At 44.2% G+C, this 23150-nt stretch overlaps 1 protein-coding gene across 2 annotated transcripts in view; it reads right to left on the minus strand.

Moving 5' to 3' along the window:
* FBXW8 (F-box and WD repeat domain containing 8) overlaps window positions 1-23150 on the minus strand; it is a 143419-nt gene that overhangs the window by 34346 nt on the left and 85923 nt on the right. For both annotated transcript variants that reach the window (XR_005776142.1, XM_040416037.1), the window contains exons 7-8: window positions 12937-13146; window positions 1609-1736 (exon numbers count right to left, since the gene is read on the minus strand). Coding sequence is in view for 1 of the 2 variants with exons in the window: in XM_040416037.1 (XP_040271971.1) it covers window positions 1609-1736; window positions 12937-13146 (338 nt within the window). In the remaining variant the exon portion in view is untranslated. The remainder of the gene's footprint in view (window positions 1-1608; window positions 1737-12936; window positions 13147-23150) is intronic.

The following is a 23150-nucleotide window of genomic DNA, read 5'->3' on the forward strand; positions in this document are numbered from 1 at the left end:
TTGGTCTTCTGTTCTGTAGAAGGATCCTCGGACATTGCAAGCGCAGGTTAGCACATATATGTGACATGTCTGATCAGCTTGTTATATTAAAAGGTTATTCTGTGCAATTTTGCAATAGAAAGGAGTGTGAGCAGTTGTACTATATTAAGCATGAAAAGACTTGGTGGAATTTTGCAGCTCTTTTATGTTCTACGAGGCTATGTCAGACTGAAATGCTGCAATGCCGAACAAAGGGGCTACAATTTGGCCAGAAGCGGATCGTATTGAAACATGTGCCTCTATCTATCCCTGAAAAAATAAACCCACATCATGTGCAATTATTTAATTTCTATACTCAATCTAGGTATTAGTGGTTGTGATCTGTTCTAAATACAAACTAGACATCTGTATCAAAATCCTACAAGTGACTGCAGTTGTATCATTGCGCCTTCATTCTGAAAGAAAATGGCTAGGTGGATTTATCTCACTTTTGACCTTGGAATTGAAGGGGTTATGGCTAGGATCAGAGATATTTCTGATCCCTGCATTTAATCATTGCTGATTGCGTGGGCACAGCTTTTGTTCCTGTGCATAAGCAAATTTCACCAAGCCTTTAGGCAAGGCAATCCATGGCATAAATGTAAATCATGGAGAGCCAAGGGGTTAATAGGAAAACCTTTACACTAAACAGGTTCACTAATGATTTTGATGTATGGATGGAGTTAATCTACCAACGGCAATAGTTTTATTGTCTAATGCTGCTCATTTTTTTGCTTTTACACCAAGGAATAATCTCTATGACTGCTTGGCAACGATTACTGAAATGTACAAAGGGTTTGCACCAAGTTAAAAACATTTCCCTTAGGCCTCATGCACACGACTGTATGTATTTTGCGGTCCGCAAAAAACGGATCTGCAAAAAAATAAGGATGACATCCGTGTGCATTCCGTATTTTGCGGAACGGAACAGCTGGCCCCTAATAGAACAGTACTATCCTTGTCCGTGATGCGGACAATAATAGGACATGTTCTATTTTTTTGGGGAATGGAAATATGGACATACGGAAACGGAATGCACACGGAGTAACTTCAGTTTTTTTTTGCGGACCTATGAAAATGAATGGTTCCGAACACTGCAAAAAAAAAAAAACGGAACAGACACGGAATGTAAATACGTTCGTGTGCATGAGCCCTTATCCATATGATAGGGGATAAGCATCTGATCAGCAGAGGCCTGACCACTGGGACCCCAACTGATGACGAAAATGGGGGTTCTGTTTCTCCTGAATAAATGAAGTGGTGGTCGTGCACATGTCAGACTCCCACTGGTCAGATGCTTATGCCTATCATTTGGATAGGGGATACGTTTTATCTTAGGACAAATCCTTTAACTAAGGAACGGACATATGATTTGGAGGTAAGAAGTCCTGACAATGTGAGATCTTGATGGAAGCAGCACGATAAAAAGCAAAAAAGTTTTCATTGTGGTCTAAGAAGCAATAAACTTACAGTACAAGCGTTTCAAGTGGCACCTAAATGCACTCAAATACAGGGGTCTGGATCAAGAAAACTCACAAAACATCTACTGTGGATAAGCCTCTAGTAATGTGGATATTGCCTGTAACGTACCTTCTGTCCCTGTTTCCAGTGACCAAAAGATGAGGAGGGCTGTCTTTCAGATTGATGCATGTGAAGTCTCCGGTAGAGTTACCCAAGGTTGTGAGGCACTGACCAGTCTGAAGGTTGTATACATGAATCTGTGGATATATTGAACCATGAATATAACAAGTTAAGTTACAAGTTCAATTTGTTCTAGGATGACCATTAAGATTAAACTATGGGAACATGAAATAAGAACTCATGTTTTTGTTCTGGAGCTCCAAAATGTCATCCCAAAATAATATAACAGAAGAAAAGCATACAACTAATACAGAGAAAGGAAGTCCTTACATATAAAATCAGGCCCAAAACTATGAAATTACTTTTGATGCTGAGCGCAGCAGATTCTTCGGGGTCCAAGGAGTGTACAGTATACTAAAAGCAGCCCTCACCGAGGGTCCAAAGGAGTAGCTTGTCCTGGCACAGGTAGAGGGCAGGACATGTCGTACTATATGTACTGTAGAGAGTTGCTACTAGACAGCCAATCACTGCATGTCCTGCAAATGTTCTTGTTGAGGAACGGTTGAGACGTATGCATATATATCCATGCATGCCTGCAAACACGTGCGGGCATGTATGGTATATATGTGCATACTTCAACCACAGCATCATGGGACGATGTGCGCAAATGTGCCCAGCATCTGCGCACGTCTGCCCATGGTGATCCCCAGGGGCTCATGGTGGCCCCTGTGGGAAATATGTGCCCTCTTATACTGTAGGGGCTTGTGCCCTCTTATATTGTAGGGGCTTGTGCCCTCTAATATTGTAGGGGCTTGTGCCCTCTTATATTGTAGGGGCTTGTGCATATAATGCCCCCTGTATCATATTATGCCCCCTTATCATATCCCCATACCATATAAATCCCCCACCCCCCTACATGGACACAGATGCATCAATGTAAATGTGCCCCAAGCATTTACATTGATGTAATTGATGTAATCTGGGTGAAGGCGCCAGGATGACCGGACAAGGTCCGGTCATTCTGGTGAACTCAAAAGGATTCAAATTCAATAGAATTGCAGCCTTGCTGGAGATAATTAAGCATAATAGAGAGAGAGGAGATACCTCCGCTCACTCTATTATGTGCATTCTGGCATCGCAATTACCATTGCGATGTCCGGAATGCTGAGAGCTACAGGCGGGAGATCAAAGGATCTCCCGCCGGTCAGCAAGTGCACGCGGCCCTGCGGCGCGCGGGCAGGCGCGGTGACGTCATCGCACCGCGCCGGCCCACGTGTCCTGCACTGTGGTGCGCGCGCCCCCTGGTGGCGCGGGAGTGCGGGCCGCCGGGGGATAAATATCTGGCGGCCTCGGCACTCCGGAGTTAGGGATCGGGGCCCCCACCTGGAGAGCGCATCGGCGCTCAGGACAACACGAGGCCCACCTCCCCCTCCGGCCCAAGAGAGCAGAGCGGATCGCTCTGGGGGAGAGAGGCCTGACCGGAGCCCTGCCACCCCCACCTAGAAGAGCGCATCGCGCTCAGGAGAAGAGCCGTGCAGGACCCCGACCGGCCCCTCTGAAGAAGAGCGCAATCGGCGCTCAGGAGCGACCCCCCTGGCTAGACTAAGTATCGACCCCTATCCCACCAACGATTAACCCTTTACCCTGCAGAGTATCCCCTATCCCACCAACGATCCCTACCACTATCCTGCCCTACAGCACCACCTTCCCTGATTAACCCCTACACCCCTGGACCCCTTAACCCCTAACCCTTCTACACCCCACTGTGCCTCACCCCTCCCTGTGTGCTGGTAGCCCCTGATTACCCTCTCCCATATATCCTGCACATCCCCTGGTTCCCTGTGTGCCTGCTCTCCCCTGGTTTACCCCTACACCCCCCATAGACCCCTGAACCCTGGTGGCCCTGATTAACCCCTAGGTTACCCCTAACCCTGATTAACCCCTGGTGGTTACCCTGGTTCCCTGCCTTGGTTCCTCTGTAGAGCATGCTTCTGCTCTGCAAACAAATCCTCTGTAGAGCATGCCTCTGCTCTGCAAACAATCCTTTTTAACCCTTCGTCGTACCCCGTAGGGACAGTGAATAGACAGGCGGGGTGGATTGTTAATATACTTGTATGTGTGAACTGTATAGTTAGTTGATGGGTGGAATTGGGAATGTGTAGTGTAGTTTAGGATTGTATATTTAGTGCTGTATTGTTAGTGTAATGCGTGCGTAGTGTATTAGGTTGTAATAAATACCGTTATATTTGTACCCTTTGTGTAGCGTGTATTTATTGGCGATAGTTAGTTCAGTAATGCGCATGCAGCTAGCATAGTGATTAGTGTAAAGCATAGCGAAAGTTTTGTTATTATATAAAGGCATAAATAGGTGGAGTTATCACTAGATGGCTCCTCCCATTTATGAATATTAATTATCGGTATTTGCATAAATATTGGTGATTAATATTCCCCCTTTACAGTTCTACTAATGAAATCTCCATGCTGATTGGCTGGATCATCCAGCCAATGGAATGTGCCACACATCGTCAGTATCTGTAACATTGTATGTTGAATGTAGTTTCAAGTTACAACGGCCAAAGAAAGACCAATGTAGGTTGAAAATATTGTAAAATATAATATCTGATGAAAGATATAAAATCTGGTGCTTTCTAATATACGTAAGAAACAGCATAAACGGCTATCCACCTGGCCATCATAAGAATATACCGTATGTGGTATGGATATGCTCACAGACTGCTACAGGCGCATACTCTACCTCTGCATGCTTCTGACTTTTTATAGAGGCTTCATATAGAATCTATGGTAAAAAAATAAAAAACACGGCATACTCTGGATTCACCAGAGTGTATATGGCGCAGCTACTGCCTGGCAGTACAGACCGGTAGAAACTCTGTGTGACACCATGTGCTGTTGCCTAACATGGAAGCGCACCTTTACTGTCAAGCCTAGAATTGTAGATCATAATACAGATGCATTCTAGTTAACATTCATGAAAACATGGGTATTGAAATACAGGTTTATGCTATACATATTACACTTAGCAAAAAATGCTCATTATACATGAATAATAGATGTTGAAAATAAAAAGCAGCTTGCTGCAATCTGATGTCATTTTTGACAATCAGCCAGAGTGGCTTTGGGGCTACTTTGAAGCAGATATTAAATATTGGGCCTGCTAACAATCAGAGAACTGACTTTATTGTGCCATCCCAAAGGTGATACAGAGCGGGCAACAATAAACCTTCTAATCCACTGCACTTAGAGGGCTGCAATGTTCACAAGAATAGGTCTCGCGAGGGCAATAGCTGGTGTTTTTACTGAAGCACCATAATGTCAGGATGCCTAATTACCTTCTTCAGGGTAAAGTTATAAAAGGAAAAATAGCACGTCTTTGCTTACCTGTATAATAAATTGCCTATGCAATCAATACAAAATCCTTTATGGGTTTTACCATAAGTAAAGTGAAACAGTACGTTTTATCTTACCCACCTCCCAACATAAAGTTGTCAAATGCTTAAGTTCTCTTACTCTCTAAATGCATTTAGACATTTTACCCATCATGTGAAACAAACCTAGCAATGTCTTCATTTTTTATTGTTCAAGTGTATCTAAGACGGAAAATGTAGCAATTTTGCAAATAGTCTTAAAGGATAACTGTCACACTTAGACCCTAATTTCAATTCTCATATATGTAGTTACTAATAACATGATAATCCAGAATTAGTTACTATTAGACTGACTTACCCCATATTTAATAAGATTCAGCCCTTAGGAACCAGTCTGCATAAAACTGCAATTTCACTATTCAGTTAAGATGGCCGCCACTGCCCTCACCCTGAGGCTAATCCCGCCTGCCCTCACTAGCCAGTAACAATAGCCCCCCAAAAGTGTCAGTAACCAGAGCCCTCCCCCCTAAAGGGTTAATCTCCTGCAGCACAAAGGGGTCCTCTTACCACATGTTGCTTTCATTTATACACTGAGCAGATGGCAGATCTCCCTTCCCTGGTCTGCGCTGCTCCAACTCTACTTCTCCAGCTCTGCTGAGTGAGGGAGCGTCTGCCAAGCGCAGGGACAGGGAGAAGTGCACACAGCCCAGGCACTGTTATCAGCTGCTGGGGAGGACCTGGCTTTAATCATTTACTTACAGTCCCTGGCTGCCAGTAATGTGACCTTGCGCGCAGCCTGCTTCTGCGTCCTCCGTCCTTCAACAGATAGACGGACCATGCCTAGCAACTAGGGTTGTCCCGATACCGATACTAGTATCGGTATCGGGACCGATTCCGAGTTTTCTCGGCGGTACTCAGCCGCCGATACCCCGCCCCGATACATAAATAGAATACTATGGGCGTAACTATGGGCGGGGCCCGGTGCAGTCACTGTACTCTTACACCGGGCCCCGCCGCTCACCAAAGTATTTATAAACGTGAATCCTTATCCTGTTATTAAGTTGAACTAACGCTGCCCTCTCCCATGTTCCCCTGTATCCCCCTGTATCCCCACAGCACTTACTTAAGCTTCCATAGCAGGCAGAGCAGACGGCAGCAGTAACGTCACTCACTGACGTAGAGCGCCTGCTCCGCCCACTTTATGAGTGAAGCAGGCGGAGCAGACGCGCGACGTCAGTGAGTGACGTTACTAGTGCCGTCCGCTCTGCCTGCTATGGAAGCTTAAGTAAGTGCTGTGGGGATACAGGGGGATACAGGGGAACATGGGAGAGGGCAGCGTTAGTTCAACTTAATAACAGGATAAGGATTCACGTTTATAAATACTTCGGTGAGCGGCGGGGCCCGGTGTATTGGGGGACACTGTTATGAGGGGGATCTGTGGATGACATATAGCAGTGTCATCCACAGATCCTCCCCATAACAGTTCCATCCACAGATCCCCTATAACAGCACCATCCACAGATCCCCCACCAAATAACAATGCCATCCTCAGATCCCCCCACCCCATAACAATGCCATCCACAGATATCCCACCCCATAGCAGTACCATCCACAGATCCCCCATAACAGTGCCATCCACAGATCCCCCATAACAGTGCCATCCACAGATCCCCCATAACAGTGCCATCCACAGATCCCCCATAACAGTGCCATCCACAGATCCCCATAACAGTGCCATCCACAGATCCCCCATAACAGCGCCATCCACAGATCCCCATAACAGCGCCATCCACAGATCCCCCATAACAGTGCCATCCACAGATCCCCCATAACAGTGCCATCCACAGATCCCCATAACAGTGCCATCCACAGATCCCCATAACAGTGCCATCCACAGATCCCCCATAACAGTGCCATCCACAGATCCCCCATAACAGTGCCATCCACAGGTCCCCCATAACAGTGCCATCCACAGATCCCCCACATGACAGTGCGTCATCCACAGATCCCCCAAAACGGTCACATGACATTTAAAAAAAGTATCGGTATTCGGTATCGGTGACTACTTGAAAAAAAGTATCGGTACTTGTACTCGGTCCTAAAAAAGTGGTATCGGGACAACCCTACTAGCAACCATATTTTAAGCACAGGTAAAAGTAGGCAGTACAGGGGCCAAAAATGTGGAATTAATGGGTAATTGAATACACAGTGAAAAGTTGAAATAGGGCCACCAAGGAGATATTAATCACCACAATCCAATACTCCAAAAAAAAAAAAATACGACAGTTATACTTTAATTTTAATTTTAAGTTTATAGCTACTATGAAAGTCAATATGTTTCCATGGTAAGATACTACAAACAAACCCTGTGTGGTCTAATCCTGAAGTCCATATCCCCAGTCCCTCCTTTCTTAGGGTCCACTTACACGTCTGCATAATGGGTCCGCATCCGTTCTGCAATTTTGCGGAACGGGTGCGGACCCATTCATTTCAATGGGGCTGCAAAAGATGCAGACCGCGTGCTGTCCGCATCCGCACTTCCGTTCCATGTCCCCGCACAAAAATAGAGCATGTCCTATTCTTGTCCGCAGCCACGGACAAGAATAGGCATTTTTATCATAGTGCCGGCCATGTGCGGTCCGCAAAACAGTTGCGGACGTGTGAATGAACCCTAAAAAAGACACACTTGCTCGGTTTGCAAGAAATAAGGGCCAGAAGGATGGTGATCTGATTTAAGGATCAGACTACTGTACAGTTGTTTGTAGTCTGTCACCATGGAGACATATAGGTCTCCACTGAAGCTGTGTATGCAAAACAATAGGACATTTTAATGTAAGAGTTTAAAATATCACTATGAAGGTGGACATATTCTTTAACTGAACATTCGTGACCAGTATACAACCTGTAACAAGTTGAATATAGACGATAGTGTCTGGCAGTTACATGGACCAATTACTGAAGACTTTAAGAGTCACGTAGAAAATTCGATGGCTCACTTTGTCCTTTTAATGACCTAGGAATAAGAATCACCATAGACATCGATACAAAACAAAACAATCCAAAAGTTCAAATATCAGTAGAAAACCTCTTGATGCAAAGACAAATGTTGGAATTTCTCCAGCTCGGGCTTATAAGAAGCTCTATTTAATAACACATAAATGAGGTCTGAATACATTTTTTTTATTATGCCTCTCAATGCTTCCCTTTTTCCATTTAACCAAAGATATTCTGCAGTGTGGTCAATATCATAAAGCTAGGAGTGCTAATGAGTGTCGTCGTTGCCATCGGATGCACATTACTCACGACTGACATGAAGCTAGTGAGCCTCAACATGACCGAGGTATGATCAAAGAGAAAAGATGCAAAATTATTCATTACTAATTATTTCAAACAATTTTATCCCAACTCAAGATGAGCGTGAATGTGGGTCCCGTCCACTTCAGTGTGCAGACAGTAATCATTCTAAGAGGAGCAACCTGATTGATTTGCAGGGTGATGTCAGCTGGGAGAGCCGTGCCAAGCACCAGTCCCCTGTACCTAGCACGCCGCAGCCATCTGGATTACTTCATTTCTGTGGCTATGATTCGTTTACACAGTAATGATTATCTTAACCCATTCCGTGTTATTCATTACAGCAGCTATTCTAACAAAATACTCGTCTTGGCAACAGGTTTTATCTCTTCGCATTGTAAAAAGAGAACAAAGCCTATACAAAAGAGCCGCTCATATATCATGGCATAAATGAAGCCATAGAGCTGCTTTCTGTGCACCACAAATATAACCTTATAGGAATCTGTCAGAAAGACGTTGGAGCAGCTCTGCAGAGCTTCTGTGTAACTACACATGCGGTGAAGGCGCCCTGCTAAGGGTGCACACAATGGTAAGGGGTAGGTACAACACAAAATAAGGTTGATATAGAAAAACAGTAGAAATTAGATAAGACAACTGGAAGATGATGATGATGATGATCAAGGCTCAAGAATCAAGAAATATCAATAACCCTGGACATGTGCATGACACTACACTGGGGAAACTTGTAAAGGGAATCTGTGACCCCAATTTTGGACCATTACCTACAGTAATACAGGAGTAGTACTGCAGATATGGGAGTACAGATCACTATTTTTTATTTTCCTACTGCCCCCTTTCCCCTGCTGTAGGGTGCTCGGAGCTGTGCTGAAATACATTGTCAGGACTGCTGTGCATGCGCACAAGTCCTCTCAATTATGTTAGAACAGTACAGCAGTCCTGACTCTGTATTTCAGCGGAGCTTTGAGCGCTGACAGTGGGGGAAGGGGGGAACGGGGGGCAGTAGGAAAATAAACACTAATGATCTGGACTCCTTATATGCAGTACTACTTATGTATTACTGCAGATAATAGTCCAAAATTGGGGTGAGAGATTCCCTTTAAAGGGGTTGTCCAAGTTATATTTATTGATGATTTATCCTCAGGATAGGTCATCAATATCAGATCGGCGGGAGTCCGACACCCGGCACCCCCGCCGATCAGCTGTTTGAAGAGAAGGCGCGCACATACACTTGTAGGAGCGATCCGTACCATTGAAATGAATAGGATGGCTTGGGTGTCATTACACCTGCTCACGGCTGAAGATGCAACGGCTAGAAGGTAAACAGTGAAGGGGAGGCAGCGCTGGCGCGGCTCGCGCCTTCTCTTCAGACAGCTGATCGGTGGGGGTGTCGGACCCCTGCCGATCTGATATTGATGACCTATCCTGAGGATAGGTCATCAATAAAGATAACTTGGACAACCCCTTTAACTTCCTAACAGTTACATTAAAATTGGAAAACCTCTCACAAAAAATTTAACTTTTTTATTGTAGATTTTTAAAGAGAGTCTGTCACCAACCTGACCGGTTTTAAACCGATCACATAGTTCAGTGGGACACAAAGACATGACACAGATGTTACCTTTGTTTCGTTTTTCAGATCATCCAAATCGCCCAAAAAGTCGTTTTTATGATATGCTAATGAGAAGTCGCAAGTGCCCAGGGGCGGAGAGTTTGCTGAAAGTGCCCAAGTTCCCCCGCCTTACTCGTGCCTAACTCCGCCCCTCAGTCAGCTCAGGCCAGCCCTGTGGCTCTGTGACATCATATATCCCATTAGGCCGTTCGTGCATCGCAGAGGCACAGAGATATGCAAACGGCCTATAGGGATATATGATGTCACAGAGGCACAGGGCTGGCTGGAGTTTACTGAGGGGCGGAGTTAGGCGCGAGTGAGGCAGGGGAACTTGGGCACTTTCAACAAACTCTCCGCCCCTGGGCACTTGCGACGGCTTATTAGCATATCATAAAAACGACTTTTTGGGCGATTTGGAATATCTGAAAAGCAAAACAAAGGTAACATCTGTGTCATGTCTTTGTGTCCCACTGAACTATGTGATCGGTTTAAAACCAGTCAGGTTGGTGACAGACCCCCTTTAATATGTGTCAGCGGTAAATCCTGTTGGCGCACAACTCTGGGGAAACTATTGCATTTTTAACCCCATAGTGACATAATTAATTTTAACCTTAAGGATCAATAATATTTTCCCCCTTTGTGTTTCGGCAGTCATAACTTTTTAATTTTTTCTTGTAAATTTTTTTTAATTTAGCGGGATTAGTTGTAGGTTTTTTTTAGGAACCATTTTGGGGTATATATAGTGTAGTAAATAACTTTTATTATTTTATTTTTAGGGGGAAAGAAAAAAAAATTATATTTTAACATTTTTTGGCATTTATTTACAGCATTCACTGGGTAAAAATAACTATTATGAGGGTCACTACAATGATGATAATGACACAGTCCTCCAGACTGAAGCGGGAGGTGGGGGGGGGGGCTGCTTTAGCTGCTCATATCTCTGGTTTGGTAGCAGCTAGAGATATGTTAGAAAGCTGGCATTGTATCGTTTGAAAGCTCTCAAACAATACCAGATTGACAGAATTATCTTCAGTACATGGGAAGATATCACTGTCAGAAATCGGGGGTGCAGTGAATGCAGCTGAAAGTAAAAGGCAGGTTTTACCGCCGTTATTCCTAGTTTGATTTCTAACAGTGATATTTTCTGCTTATCTTGGCCTAATGCTGGAATGCAAGCTTTCAAACAATAACAGGCACATGCTCTAACTGTTACCAATCAGGAGATATCAGCAGCTAAACCAGCCCTCGTCTTCCACTTCTGCCCGAGCCCAGCCCCGGCAGAACAGTTAAGTACCTTTCCTACAGCCCAAGCTGAGCTCAGGCAGAACAGTTAGGCCGAATGCACACGGCCGTGGAACACGGACGTGAGCGGTCCGTGGTATCCCAGCCTGACATCCTGCTGACAGCAGGAGCGCACGGCGTCATTGGTTGCTATGACGCTGTGCGCTTCATGCCGCCGCTGCACTATAGTAATACACTGGTATGATCTATACGAGTTTATTACTGTAGTGCAGCGGCGACATGAAGTGCACGGCGTCATAGCAACCAATGACGCCGTGCGCTCCTGCTGTCAGCAGGATGTCAGGCTGGGATTCCACGGCCGTGTGCATTCGGCCTTAGGTGGTTAAGCAAAGTCAAAGAACAGAGCAAAAATACACAATTCTGATGCATTCTACGTATTAGGAGTATAGCTGTAACATGATTCCCTTACATTGGGCAGCATATTAAGCTGAAAGGTCCACTTTAACAATAAAGGGTCTACTATTCAACAAATACCAAGTAGACTGCCACTTGGTAGAACAAGGACGTATGGACTAGAAATGGTCTTTCAATAAAGTGTTACTAAAAATACACAGAAATGTCTCAATATTTTTATGTTCTTAGATGCTTTGGCCTCATAACGTCGATGTTTGGCATAGGTTTAAAGCAGGGTCTGTACCTGGCTGTCAGAGACAGCAAGAGACCCTGTGTAGAAGTAGCTTTGCCTGTAACTATTGCTACCGTTAGGCCTGTTCTCCCTGCAACTTGGGGCTCCCATGGATCCTCCTATGGTTACAGTTAAAAAGGGCAAAATAACACAGAAACAAATTAGAAAGTCTAAATGCCCCCAGGGGTCTTTTATGTTCTCTCGTAGGTCATATTAGGTGTACAAAATGTCTAAAATAAGTAAAAAAAATTATATTTAGTAAAATTGAGCCACTAAGGTCACATCACATACAAGACTATTAAAGGGGTTGTCCCAAGTTTTCAGGTTATCCCCTATGCACAGGATAGGAGATAACTAGCGGATCGCTGGGGGACCGACTACTGGGATTACAAGAGAGCCCTGCACGTGCACTGCCACTCCATTCATTCTCTGTGGGAGCCCCAGATATAGCCAAGTACAGCGCTCGGCCTTTCTGACATTACTCGATGCTCTGTAGCTACTGGCTGCACATAGTGTAGAGGCAATGTCTCCATTTAATGCAGTCATCTTTCAGTACTAGCCACTCTGTTAAAAAAAACATCTACCTCTTTTCCATGATGAAAAAACCTCTGTGTCCCTGTGCAGTCACTAATTAGTCCTTTACCGAATTGTATGTAAATGAGATGATGTGTCCCCTAGGCATCTATCTCTATACTCTGCAACCCTGCCTCATGACCGACATCTCCATCCCAGCACATACTTGTAGGACAGTGAGGCCACAGAGGACTGAAAGACTGGATTTGGGAGTCTGTGAAGGGTACTTCTATCAACATACAGATGAAGAATGTCCTTTGTATGAAGGGGATAGTATAAAAGAACTTCGGGTGTCAATCAAGTAATAGGAGGCGTGGTTTACTCATCAGCTCATGAATGCACTGGACTCTGCACAGTGGACTCTTCTCTTCATCAACAGTATGAATGAGGGTTTCGGAGGAACATAGGGGGTTTCCTCACGACTAGGGATTGATGCTTCATTTTAATTGCACGGAACATTTTATTAGGGGTTGAAAAGTACTTGACACTCTAAGCAATTCAGTTTTCTTCAATTTCCATGAACTTTTTACCTTATTGCCACTATGGGTGACCCAGCCATAACTTTTTACTCCAAATGCTGCCTGATGCGTTGAAACATCCAAGCAGGTAACAGGGTGACCATAGGTAGAGTGCAGAACTTTCTCCGGAACATTTTGCTTTAGGAGGTAAACCATCTCCTCAGCAGCTGCAACAGTGACGGGAGATCCTTCAGAGTCAGGAATCACATGGAGAAAATTTACCTACAAAAGAGAAAAAAACTAATCAAACTACTGAAACAGCATTTGATAACAGTAGAGATCGGACACGTTATAGGTGGATTCCTTTGTAAAAACTGTAGCAAATCCACATCATAATAGGCATGCTGCAGCATTGGGGATCTGTAGCACGCTGTAAAATCTGAGCTGAATTTTTCCACTAAGTGTGAATGGGATAAAACAAAAAAAAAAAAAAAAACAACATACATTATCATTGCACATAAAAGTGTAGCAGATTTCTAGTGAAGAATCTACAAACTAATTGACTCTGCGCAGTGTCAGTTTTGCCTGGAGTGTCCCTTTAAGAGTGTCTCACTGGGCTTGCTGCACTTAGTGGGCTTCTGAATAAGTGGAGTTTAAAGAACCGGAGCGCTGGCGCAGAGTGTGATTTTGTGGGAGTGATTGCAAATAGCTGCATACAGTTTATAGCAAAGGTCCTTGTGAGTTAAGTGCTTGCATTCTGGTACTGACATTTAAACCCATTTAATTTCTCTGCTGTGCACCTGGTTAAGGGGAGTGGTTTGTGCTCCCAGGTGCTCATCATCCTGAGCTCGCTCTACCTGGGCTTGCTGCACACAACAGTGAAAAAAAAACGGCCGTTAAAAACGGACACACTGTCAGTTTTACATGGCCATTTTGCATCAATGTGTGCATCCATTTTCTGGCCGTGTGTCCGTTTTTAATGTCCGTTTTGCATCCAGTTTTTCATGTCTGTTAGGCCTCATGCAAACGACCGTTGTGTGCACCCGTGGCTGTTGTGCCGTTTTCCGTTTTTTTTCGCGGACCCATTGACTTTCAATGGGTCCGTGGAAAAATCGGAAAATGCACCGTTTTGCAGCCGCATCCGTGATCCGTGTTTCCTGGCCGTGAAAAAAATATGACCTGTCCTATTTTTTTCACGGCCAACGGTTCACGGACCCATTCAAGTCAATGGGTCCGTGAAAGAACACGGATGCACACAAGATTGGCATCCGTGTCCGTGATCCGTGGCCGTAGGTTAGTTTTTATACAGACGGATCCGAAGATCCGTCTGCATAAAGCTTTTTCAAAGCTGAGTTTTCACTTTGTGAAAACTCAGAACCGACAGTATATTCTAACATAGAAGCGTTCCCATGGTGATGGGGACGCTTCTAGTTAGAATACACTACAAACTGTGTACAAGACTGCCCCCTGCTGCCTGGCAGCACCCAATCTCTTACAGGGGGCCGTGATCAGCACAATTAACCCCTTCAGGTGCGGCACCTGAAGGGGTTAATTGTGCTGATTACGGCCCCCTGTAAGAGATCAGGGCTGCCAGGCAGCAGGGGGCAGACCCTCCCCCCCCTCCCCAGTTTGAATATCATTGGTGGCCAGTGCGGCCCCCCCCCCCTCTATTGTAATAATAGGTTGGTGGCCAGTGCGGCCCCCCCCTCCCTCTATTGTAATAATTCGTTGGTGGCACAGTGTGCGCCCCCCATCGGCCCCCCCCTCCCTCTATAGCATTAACAACATTGGTGGCCAGTGTGCGGCCTCCCATCTCTCCCCCCTCCCCCCATCATTGGTGGCAGCGGAGTTCCGATCAGAGTCCCAGTTTAATCGCTGGGGCTCCGATCGGTAACCATGGCAACCAGGACGCTACTACAGTCCTGGTTGCCATGGTTACTTAGCAATAGTACAATAGTAGAAGATTCATACTTACCGGCTGCTGCGATGTTCGTGTCCGGCCGGGAGCTCCACCTACTGGTAAGTGACAGGTTTGTGCGGCGCATTGCTAAATGAACTGTCACTTAGCAGTAGGAGGAGCTCCCGGCCGGACACAGACATCGCAGCTCCCAGGTAAGTATGAATCTTTTACTATTGCTAGTAACCCGCTGCCACCAATGATCGGGGGGGGAAGGGAGGCCGCACACTGGCCACCAATGTTGTTAATGCTATAGAGGGAGGGGGGGCCAATGGGGGTCGCACACTGTGCCACCAACGATTTATTACAATAGAGGGAGGAAGGGGGGGGGGGCCGCGCACTGGCCATCAATGATATTCAAACTGGGGAAAGGGGGGGGGGGGGGGGGGTCTGCCCCCTGCTGCCTGGCAGCCCTGATCTCTTACAGGGGGATATGATAGTACAATTAACCCCTTCAGGTGCGGCACCTGAGGGGTTAATTGTGCTGATCACGGCCCCCTGTAAGAGATCGGATGCTGCTAGGCAGCAGGGGGCAGTCATGTACACAGTTTGTAGTATATTCTAACTAGAAGCGGTGATGGGGACGCTTCAAGTTAAAATATACCATCGGATTGGAGAAAACTCCGATCCGATGGTATAAAAGGGACTCCAGACTTTACATTGAAAGTCAATGGGGACGGATCCGTTTGAAATGGCACCATATTGTGTCAACGTCAAACGGATCCGTCCTCATTGACTTGCATTGTAATTCAGGACGGATCCGTTTGGCTCCGCACGGCCAGGCGGACACCAAAACGACTTTTTTTTCATGTCCGTGGATCCTCCAAAAATCAAGGAAGACCCACGGACGAAAAAACGGTCACGGATCGCGGACCTACGGACCCCGTTTTTGCGGACCGTGTAAAAAAACGTCCGTGTGCATGAGGCCTTAACAATGGACATGAAAAATGGATGAATTTGATTGGCAGTTATTTCTAGACCCACCCTTCTGAGAACACCCACAGGATGGTAGGCCCCCAGCTAAAATAATGTCCCCCACAGTGTAGGAATTTTTTTTTTTTGTTGCTGCCCCCAGCTTTAATAATGCCCCCATGTAGGCCCCCAGCTAAAATAATTTCCCCCATTGTGTAAGAATTTTTGTTTTACTGCCCCCAGCTTTAATAATGCCCCCTAATTTGGCCCCAGCTAAAATAATGTCTTCCAAGGTGCAAATAAGTATTATTTTTTTTTTAGTGCCCCCAGCTTTAATAATACCCCCATGTGGGCCCCCTGCTAAAATAATGTCCCCTGTAGTGTAGGAATTTTTTTTTTTTTTTTTTAACTGTCTCCAGCTTTAATAATGTCCCCCATGTAGGCCAACTGGTAAAATAATGTCCCCCATAGTGCATGATTTTTTTTTTTTTTTAAATAATGCCCCCAATGTAGTCTCCCATCTTAAATAATGTCCCCCATAGTGTAGAAATTATTTTTTTTAATGTCCCCAGCTTTAATAATGTCCTCAATGTAGGGCCCCATCTTAAATAATTTCCCCCATGGTTTAAATAATGCCCCCATAATGTCCCACCACAGTTTTTTTTTTTTTTGTTGTTGATTTTACAAAAACAAAAAAACCTCACCTTATCCACTTGCTCACACTCCAGCAGTCTCTTCTCTCTTCACTGAACGGGACCTGCCGAAGGTGCGCAATGATGTCCCTGCGCGCTCCCACATAGTTACGTCACCACGTATATCGCAGGTCCTTCGGCAGGTCCTGCTCAATGAAGAGAGAAGAGACTGCTGCACTGCGAGCAGTGAGTTTTTTTTTTTAACTCCTACTGGGTAAAGTGTACCCGTAAACGGGTGCACTCCTGTCAAAAAAAACGGTCCCATTGAGTTCAATGGGTCTGTCTGACCATGGAAATGGCCAAAAATAGGACATGTCCGTTAAAAGAACGGCCATGTGAATAGCCCCATAGACTTTTATTGATTCACCATGGTAAAAGATCATGTGACGTACCATGTGATGACCAGAGTGACGTCATCACAGGTCCTTGAACTATAATTAATGCTCACCACAGGTCCTTCAACAAAGGAGACACAAGGAGATGCCGGGCTACGCGAGCAAGTGGATTAAGGCGAGTTAAATAAATTTTTTATTTTTTTTTAACCCCTCCAGTGCTATTTTACTTTGCATTCTGTATTCAGAATGCTATTATTTTCCCTTATAACCATGTTATAAGGGAAAATAATACAATCCACAGAACACCGATCCCAAGCCCGAACTTCTGTGAAGAAGTTCGGGTTTGGGTACCAAACACGCACGATTTTTCTCACGCGAGTGCAAAATGCATTACAATGTTTTGCACTCGTGCGGAAAAATCGCGGGTGTTCCCGCAACGCACCCGCACATTTTTCCACAACGCCCGTGTGAAAGAGGCCTAATAGTGTAGAATTAAATCATGCCTTTTGTTAAGACCTTGAGTTTGTCTTGAACCCAGCTGGAAAATCCAGTATGCCTCTCGATTCAAGAGTTTCCTCCTATGATCGCCCCCTCTGGTGGGAAGGAAAACTCTCTCGATTCCCTGAACCACCAGATTGGAGGTGTCACCTGCATGCAAAATCGCAAAGTGTGTACCGACAACAGACACGTTGCGGTTTTTGTAGTGTGGAATATCTGAAATGTGCTTGCGTATGCGAGTTTTTATTTAATTCGTAGTAGACCCCACATATTGCAACTGACAAAGTTTGCACGTTATCAAATAAACCGCAAACTTTGTGTTGCAATTAAGATAGGACTGTATAGTGAATTCCTTATTATTAGCAGTAGATTTGAACTTCATTTAGTGGTCAGGTGCAGTGGTATGGTCGCTACATCAATGACCTGCTTCTTGTATGGTCTGGTGATGTGGCGGCCATACCACTGTTCCTTGACTATATTAATTCATGTGTGGAGTCCATTTCCTTAAGTCTCCAACATCATAGCATATGCATATGCTTTCTAGATCTGTGCTTGGAGGGGGATCGCACCACCTCCGAAGTTATCACTACTACATACAGAAAGGAACTAGCAGGCAACACGATATTGCATGCCACTTCGTGTCATCCACCTCACACAATACGGAGTATTCCCAAAGGTGAACTCATCCGAGCTCGACCCAATTGTTCGAATATTCATTTATTCGCACAAGAAACAAGGAATATTACGGATGGGCTAACTGGTACGGCTCATTCTCAAAAATCTGTTGCCTCCTCTGTCATTGAAGTTTCAGCCATGGATAGAGCTCCCCTTGGGTTTCCGGAAGTAAAATCACTGCCCCAGGTAAATGCCATATCAAGATACAAACTCGATTTTACTCCCTTTGTGACACAATATAGCCTGGAATATGATTGCATATGCAAAATCATTAAGAAATATCTTCCTTTATTGTCATGCGATAATCAGTGGATGGATATTGTCGCAAAGGGGGTGAAGTGTGTAGCAAGAAGGGCTCCAACCCTGGGCAATTCCTTAAGTCCCAGCTTGTTCTCTGAAAAGACTTTGCAGAGACCAACCTGGCTGAATAATAAGGGCCGCTATAAATGCGGTCATGCCAAATGCATTTGCTGCAATCATACCAGAGCCACAAAGAAGTTCAAATCTACTGCTAACAATAAGGAACTTACTATACAGTCCTATCTTAACTGCAACACAAAGTTTTGATAAAGTGCGAACTTTGTCAGTTGCAATATGTGGGGTGTACTACGAATGAAATAAAAACTCGCATACGCACTACACACTACAAAAACCGCAACGTGTCTGCTGTCAGTACACACTTTGCGATTTTGCATGCAGGTGACACCTCCAATCTGGTGGTTCAGGGAATCTAGAGAGTTTTCCTTCCCACCAGAGGGGGCGATCACAGGAGGAAACTCTTGAATCGAGAGGCATACTGGATTTTCCAGCTGGGTTCAAGACAGCCTCAAGGTCTTAACAAAAGACATGATTTAATTCTACACTATTAGGGGAGTCTTCTTTTTTTCTCCCTTTTGTGTTCAGATGTTTCACTATTATTATATATTTTTGTTTTGCCATTGTTCTTTTATATTTCTAGATGTATTGACCACACACCTGTGTAGGTGTTTTGGTCAGCATGTGTGATTTTAATTCTCTTTGTGTATGTTTAAAGTGACTGGACATATGTGATTGCACCGTGTGTGCAGCTCCTCACCATCATGTGATCGATTGATTGCATGGCCAGCTGTGTGAGCTGCTCATATGGTGCGATCCCATTACTAGTTCGATATGTCATGAGGAAGGACCGATATTTGTTTGTGGTCTGAAACGCGTAACCGAACAATTCCTGTTTCTGTCGAAGATTTTATGCCGCAATAAGGGTACGAATTTTTCTACCATTCTTGAGCTGGATTTTCGTATAATTTTCGAATCTACTATTACACATCCGGGTGCGTCATCCGTGCTCGACTGGTGAAGGGGAAGGTGAGAGCTGCTGTGTGCTTAATTATTATTTTTTTAAACTATTTTATGGTGAGGGGGCTTTTTTTTTTTTTTTTTTTTACTTGAAACTTACATATTTTTTTATTATAAAAAAAACACTTTTCACTTGTTTTATTTGTCCTACTGTGGGACTTCACCTTTTCAGGGTTTGATCCCTGTTTCAATTCAGTACAATACATTCTGTATTGTACTGAATTGAATTGTCAGTGTCTTACACAGTAAGACGCTGACAGTTGCCTAGGAGACCGAGCTCTCAGGCACGGTGGGCCGATGGAGTCAGAGGGAGTCCCTTTCCTCTGTAAACCCCACACATGCCGGGGTTAGCGATGACCGCGGCATGTGAAAGGGTTAATCCGCCGGCATCACCGCATACAACGATGCCGGCGGATGCAGCAGGGGCCTGGCTATCAGTAACAGCCGGGCCTACACTGTGGATCGGGTGGGTGCAGCTCTTGCACCCGCCCGATCACATCACGTGGGAATGCGTTAAGGCACCACATTCCCACATGTACGTGATAATGCGGGAATGGGTTAATGATATCAAGGACAGGATTAATAGCACCATTTCTATTTTTGCAGCTGACACTAAGCTGTGTAGAACTGTACAGTCTATGGAAGATGTCCACATACTACAAGCTGACTCTCTGAGTGATTGGGCATCAACTTGGCAAATGAGGTTCAATGTGGACAAATGTAAAGTTATGCATCTTGGTAGTAATAATCTCTGTACTTCATATATCCTAGGTGATGTAACACTGGGAGAGTCACTTATAGAGAAGGATTTGGATGTCCTTGTGGATGGTAGATTAAATAACAGCATACAATGTCAATCAGCTGCTACTAAGGCCACCAGGATATGGTCATGCATTAAACGAGGCATGGACTCGCAGGGCAGGGATGTAATATTACCATTTTACAAAGCGTCGGTGCGGCCTCATCTGGAATATGCAGTTCAGTTCTGGGCAACAGTCCATAAAAAGGACGCACTGCAGCTGGAAAAAGTACAGAGGAGAGCGACTAATCTGATAAGGGGCATGGAGGGTCTAAGTTATGAAGGAAGATTAAAAGAATTACATTTATTTAGTCTTGAGAAGAGACGTCTAAGGGGGGACATGATTAACCTATACAAATATATAAATGGGCTATACAAAAAATACTGTGAAAAACTGTTCCATGTAAAATGCCCTCAAAAGACAAAGGGGCACTGCCTCCGACTGGAGAAGAAAAAGTCTCCAGAAGCGTCAAAGCTTCTTTACTGTAAGAACTGGGAATCTGTGGAATTCCTCAGGACGTGGTCACAGCAGGAACAGTGGACAGTTTTAAAAAGGGTTTAGAGGAATTCTTAAAAGTAAATGACATTAATGTTTCCGAAAATGTGTAGAAATCTGAGTCTCACTTCCTTCTGGGATTCGCGTCCCCACCTATCCCTTGGCTGAACTTGATGGACTTATGTCTTTTTTCAACCATATTAACTATGTAACTATGTAACACTTGTATATGTGAAGATGTAAGATAATCAAATGAAATAATATGCCTTTTCTATACCTATTCTACTAGACACCATAAGTACCCCAAGAAACAGCCTACAGTGACATATAGACTTAAGCCACCTGACATGCTAATGTTTAGGATCAAGAGCTAGCGCTGGTGAGTGTGGAGCAGTCTGCCGTCTATGGGCAGTGTATAATGCCTGTTTCCTTGCACGCTTGGCTTCAGAGAATAGTATACTAGAGCTGAAGATTTCAATACATTTTTTTGCTGATGCAGCAATTTGAGACACATTAGACATGAGACATACTAGTAGGCTGCTGCTTTCATGTAGATGCAATATTCTTGCTAATTGAATCTATGTTCATCTGGCTGCAATACATCATTTCTATACAGCAGTGATATTTTAATTCAGAGCAGTGAATTTATCTTTATGGGGCCACAGTGCACACTATCTCTGTTGGCTTTTAACATGTTAGTCCTGCAATCCACAGTTTAACACACTTTAATACACTCCTCCTTATGGACACTAATAATTTACTGTCCAAATCCAAATCAATGTATCTAAGGGAAGGGGGTAAGTAAAGTAATGGGATAGTAATACAAAATACTATAAAACTCACTTATAGTGGGAGAGCAACCTCCAGCATATGCTGAGAGGGGAGGAATGCATTAAATTAAGGAAATTAGTCGGGGACGGGTATGTTGTTATGTTTGATGAAACCAAAGTTTTGCATAGTATAGACAGGAGAAAAGGTTTACACTAGAGCCCCTCAGAAGTTACAAATGATCATCAGGTGAAGGGAAGTGTACCAGCTATGTAGGACCTCTGGGAAAATCATGGAGACGGTTAAAAATGAGGGGACACTAGTAGATCTATATGACGATCTGAGCTACGTAGAGCGTTATATGGGTTATCTGGATATTAAACAAATGGTTTAAGAGATGTAACTTGCTAATGTACTGTAGCTGAGATGCCTTTGAGATGCCTATGTAGCGGAGATGCCTCTGTAAGTCAGGTTCATGGGCAGTCATGTGACCATGCTCCTGGTCTTCATCTCCCGCCTGTGTATACCCATGGATGGTCATCAACCCCTCTCATAATACAAGACCTTACATATCACATGCCTCATTTGCACTGCTCCCCGAGTCTCCCTTTCCCCTTTGGTCTCTGGAGAGATTGTGTTTCTCATGCAGGGCAGCAGATAATGCAGAATCAGTAATCAACAGAACGGCAAAGAGGTCTCTTAGTAGCAGGCCTGTGTTGTATGTGAAAGACAGTAAATCATTACAGCACTTTTACACCTTGTAATAGAGGGGTACAAAGGCATCCAATGAGCGAATTACTTTTTGAGGGGGGAGAGGAATCACAGGGCGGTGGCATCAAAACAAATGTGCAACACACATGCAGTGTTCACAATAAGTGTTAGGTGCTGTATAGATTTTAGTATATGCAATAAACATTTACATTATCAGACATTACAGGTCTGCTATTGGTTGTGTACCTCCTACTAGTCCATATGTGTGTGCTAGTTATGTGCAAAATTGTTCCACCTGCCAAAATGTGCTACTTATTTTCATCATTGAAGTCATTGGTTATATAATTAAGTAAATTTGTTAATCTGTAATCTATGTTTTAAGAAAGAATTAACCATGTGGAACTAGAATTAAACTTTTTTTTCCATACATGAAGCAAAACAGGATACAACTGCTAGAAAGGTTTTATTTTCTCTTGTTCTGGTGAGATATGATTAATGTGATCATGCTTCTAACTACAGTAAAATGCTACCAAAGTTGTTTCTCTGGAATGCAGAGTATACTCCAAACTACCGGACACCTAGTAGAAATACATGTATTTTGTACTTTAACTGGTTCCTGGAATATCATAATGTAGTCAGTGAGATCTGTGCTAATGTTACAACACTTTTATTAGTGCCCGTGCTAGCATTACCTAGCACCTTACTGTCATCTGCAAGAAGATCCATGTTTGAGTTCATCCTACATAATATGACTATTCTTTGGCCATATTACCAGTATAATTAAAGGGGTTTTCCACATGTGTAATATTGATAACCTATTCTCAGGATAGTGAAGATAAGACTTCAGAATATGATGTGTTAAATTGGGTTTATTTAATTATTATGAGGTTACTGCAGCTTTGAGTAACGTTTCGGCCTTATGGCCTTCTTTAGACTAATGCCACTGCTGAGAGAAGAAATAAGGTTGAGCGCAGTGTAGAATGCAGATATACCACTGGTGAGAGAAGCTCTAAAACCCTATTCTCAGGATAGGTCATAAGTATCAGATCAGCATCCCTGCCGATCAGCTTCCAAGCACAGCGTCGTCCATTGGACAGCGGCTGTGCTT

This window comes from Bufo bufo, chromosome 2 (genome assembly GCF_905171765.1).
Source record: "Bufo bufo chromosome 2, aBufBuf1.1, whole genome shotgun sequence".
NCBI lineage: Eukaryota > Metazoa > Chordata > Amphibia > Anura > Bufonidae > Bufo > Bufo bufo.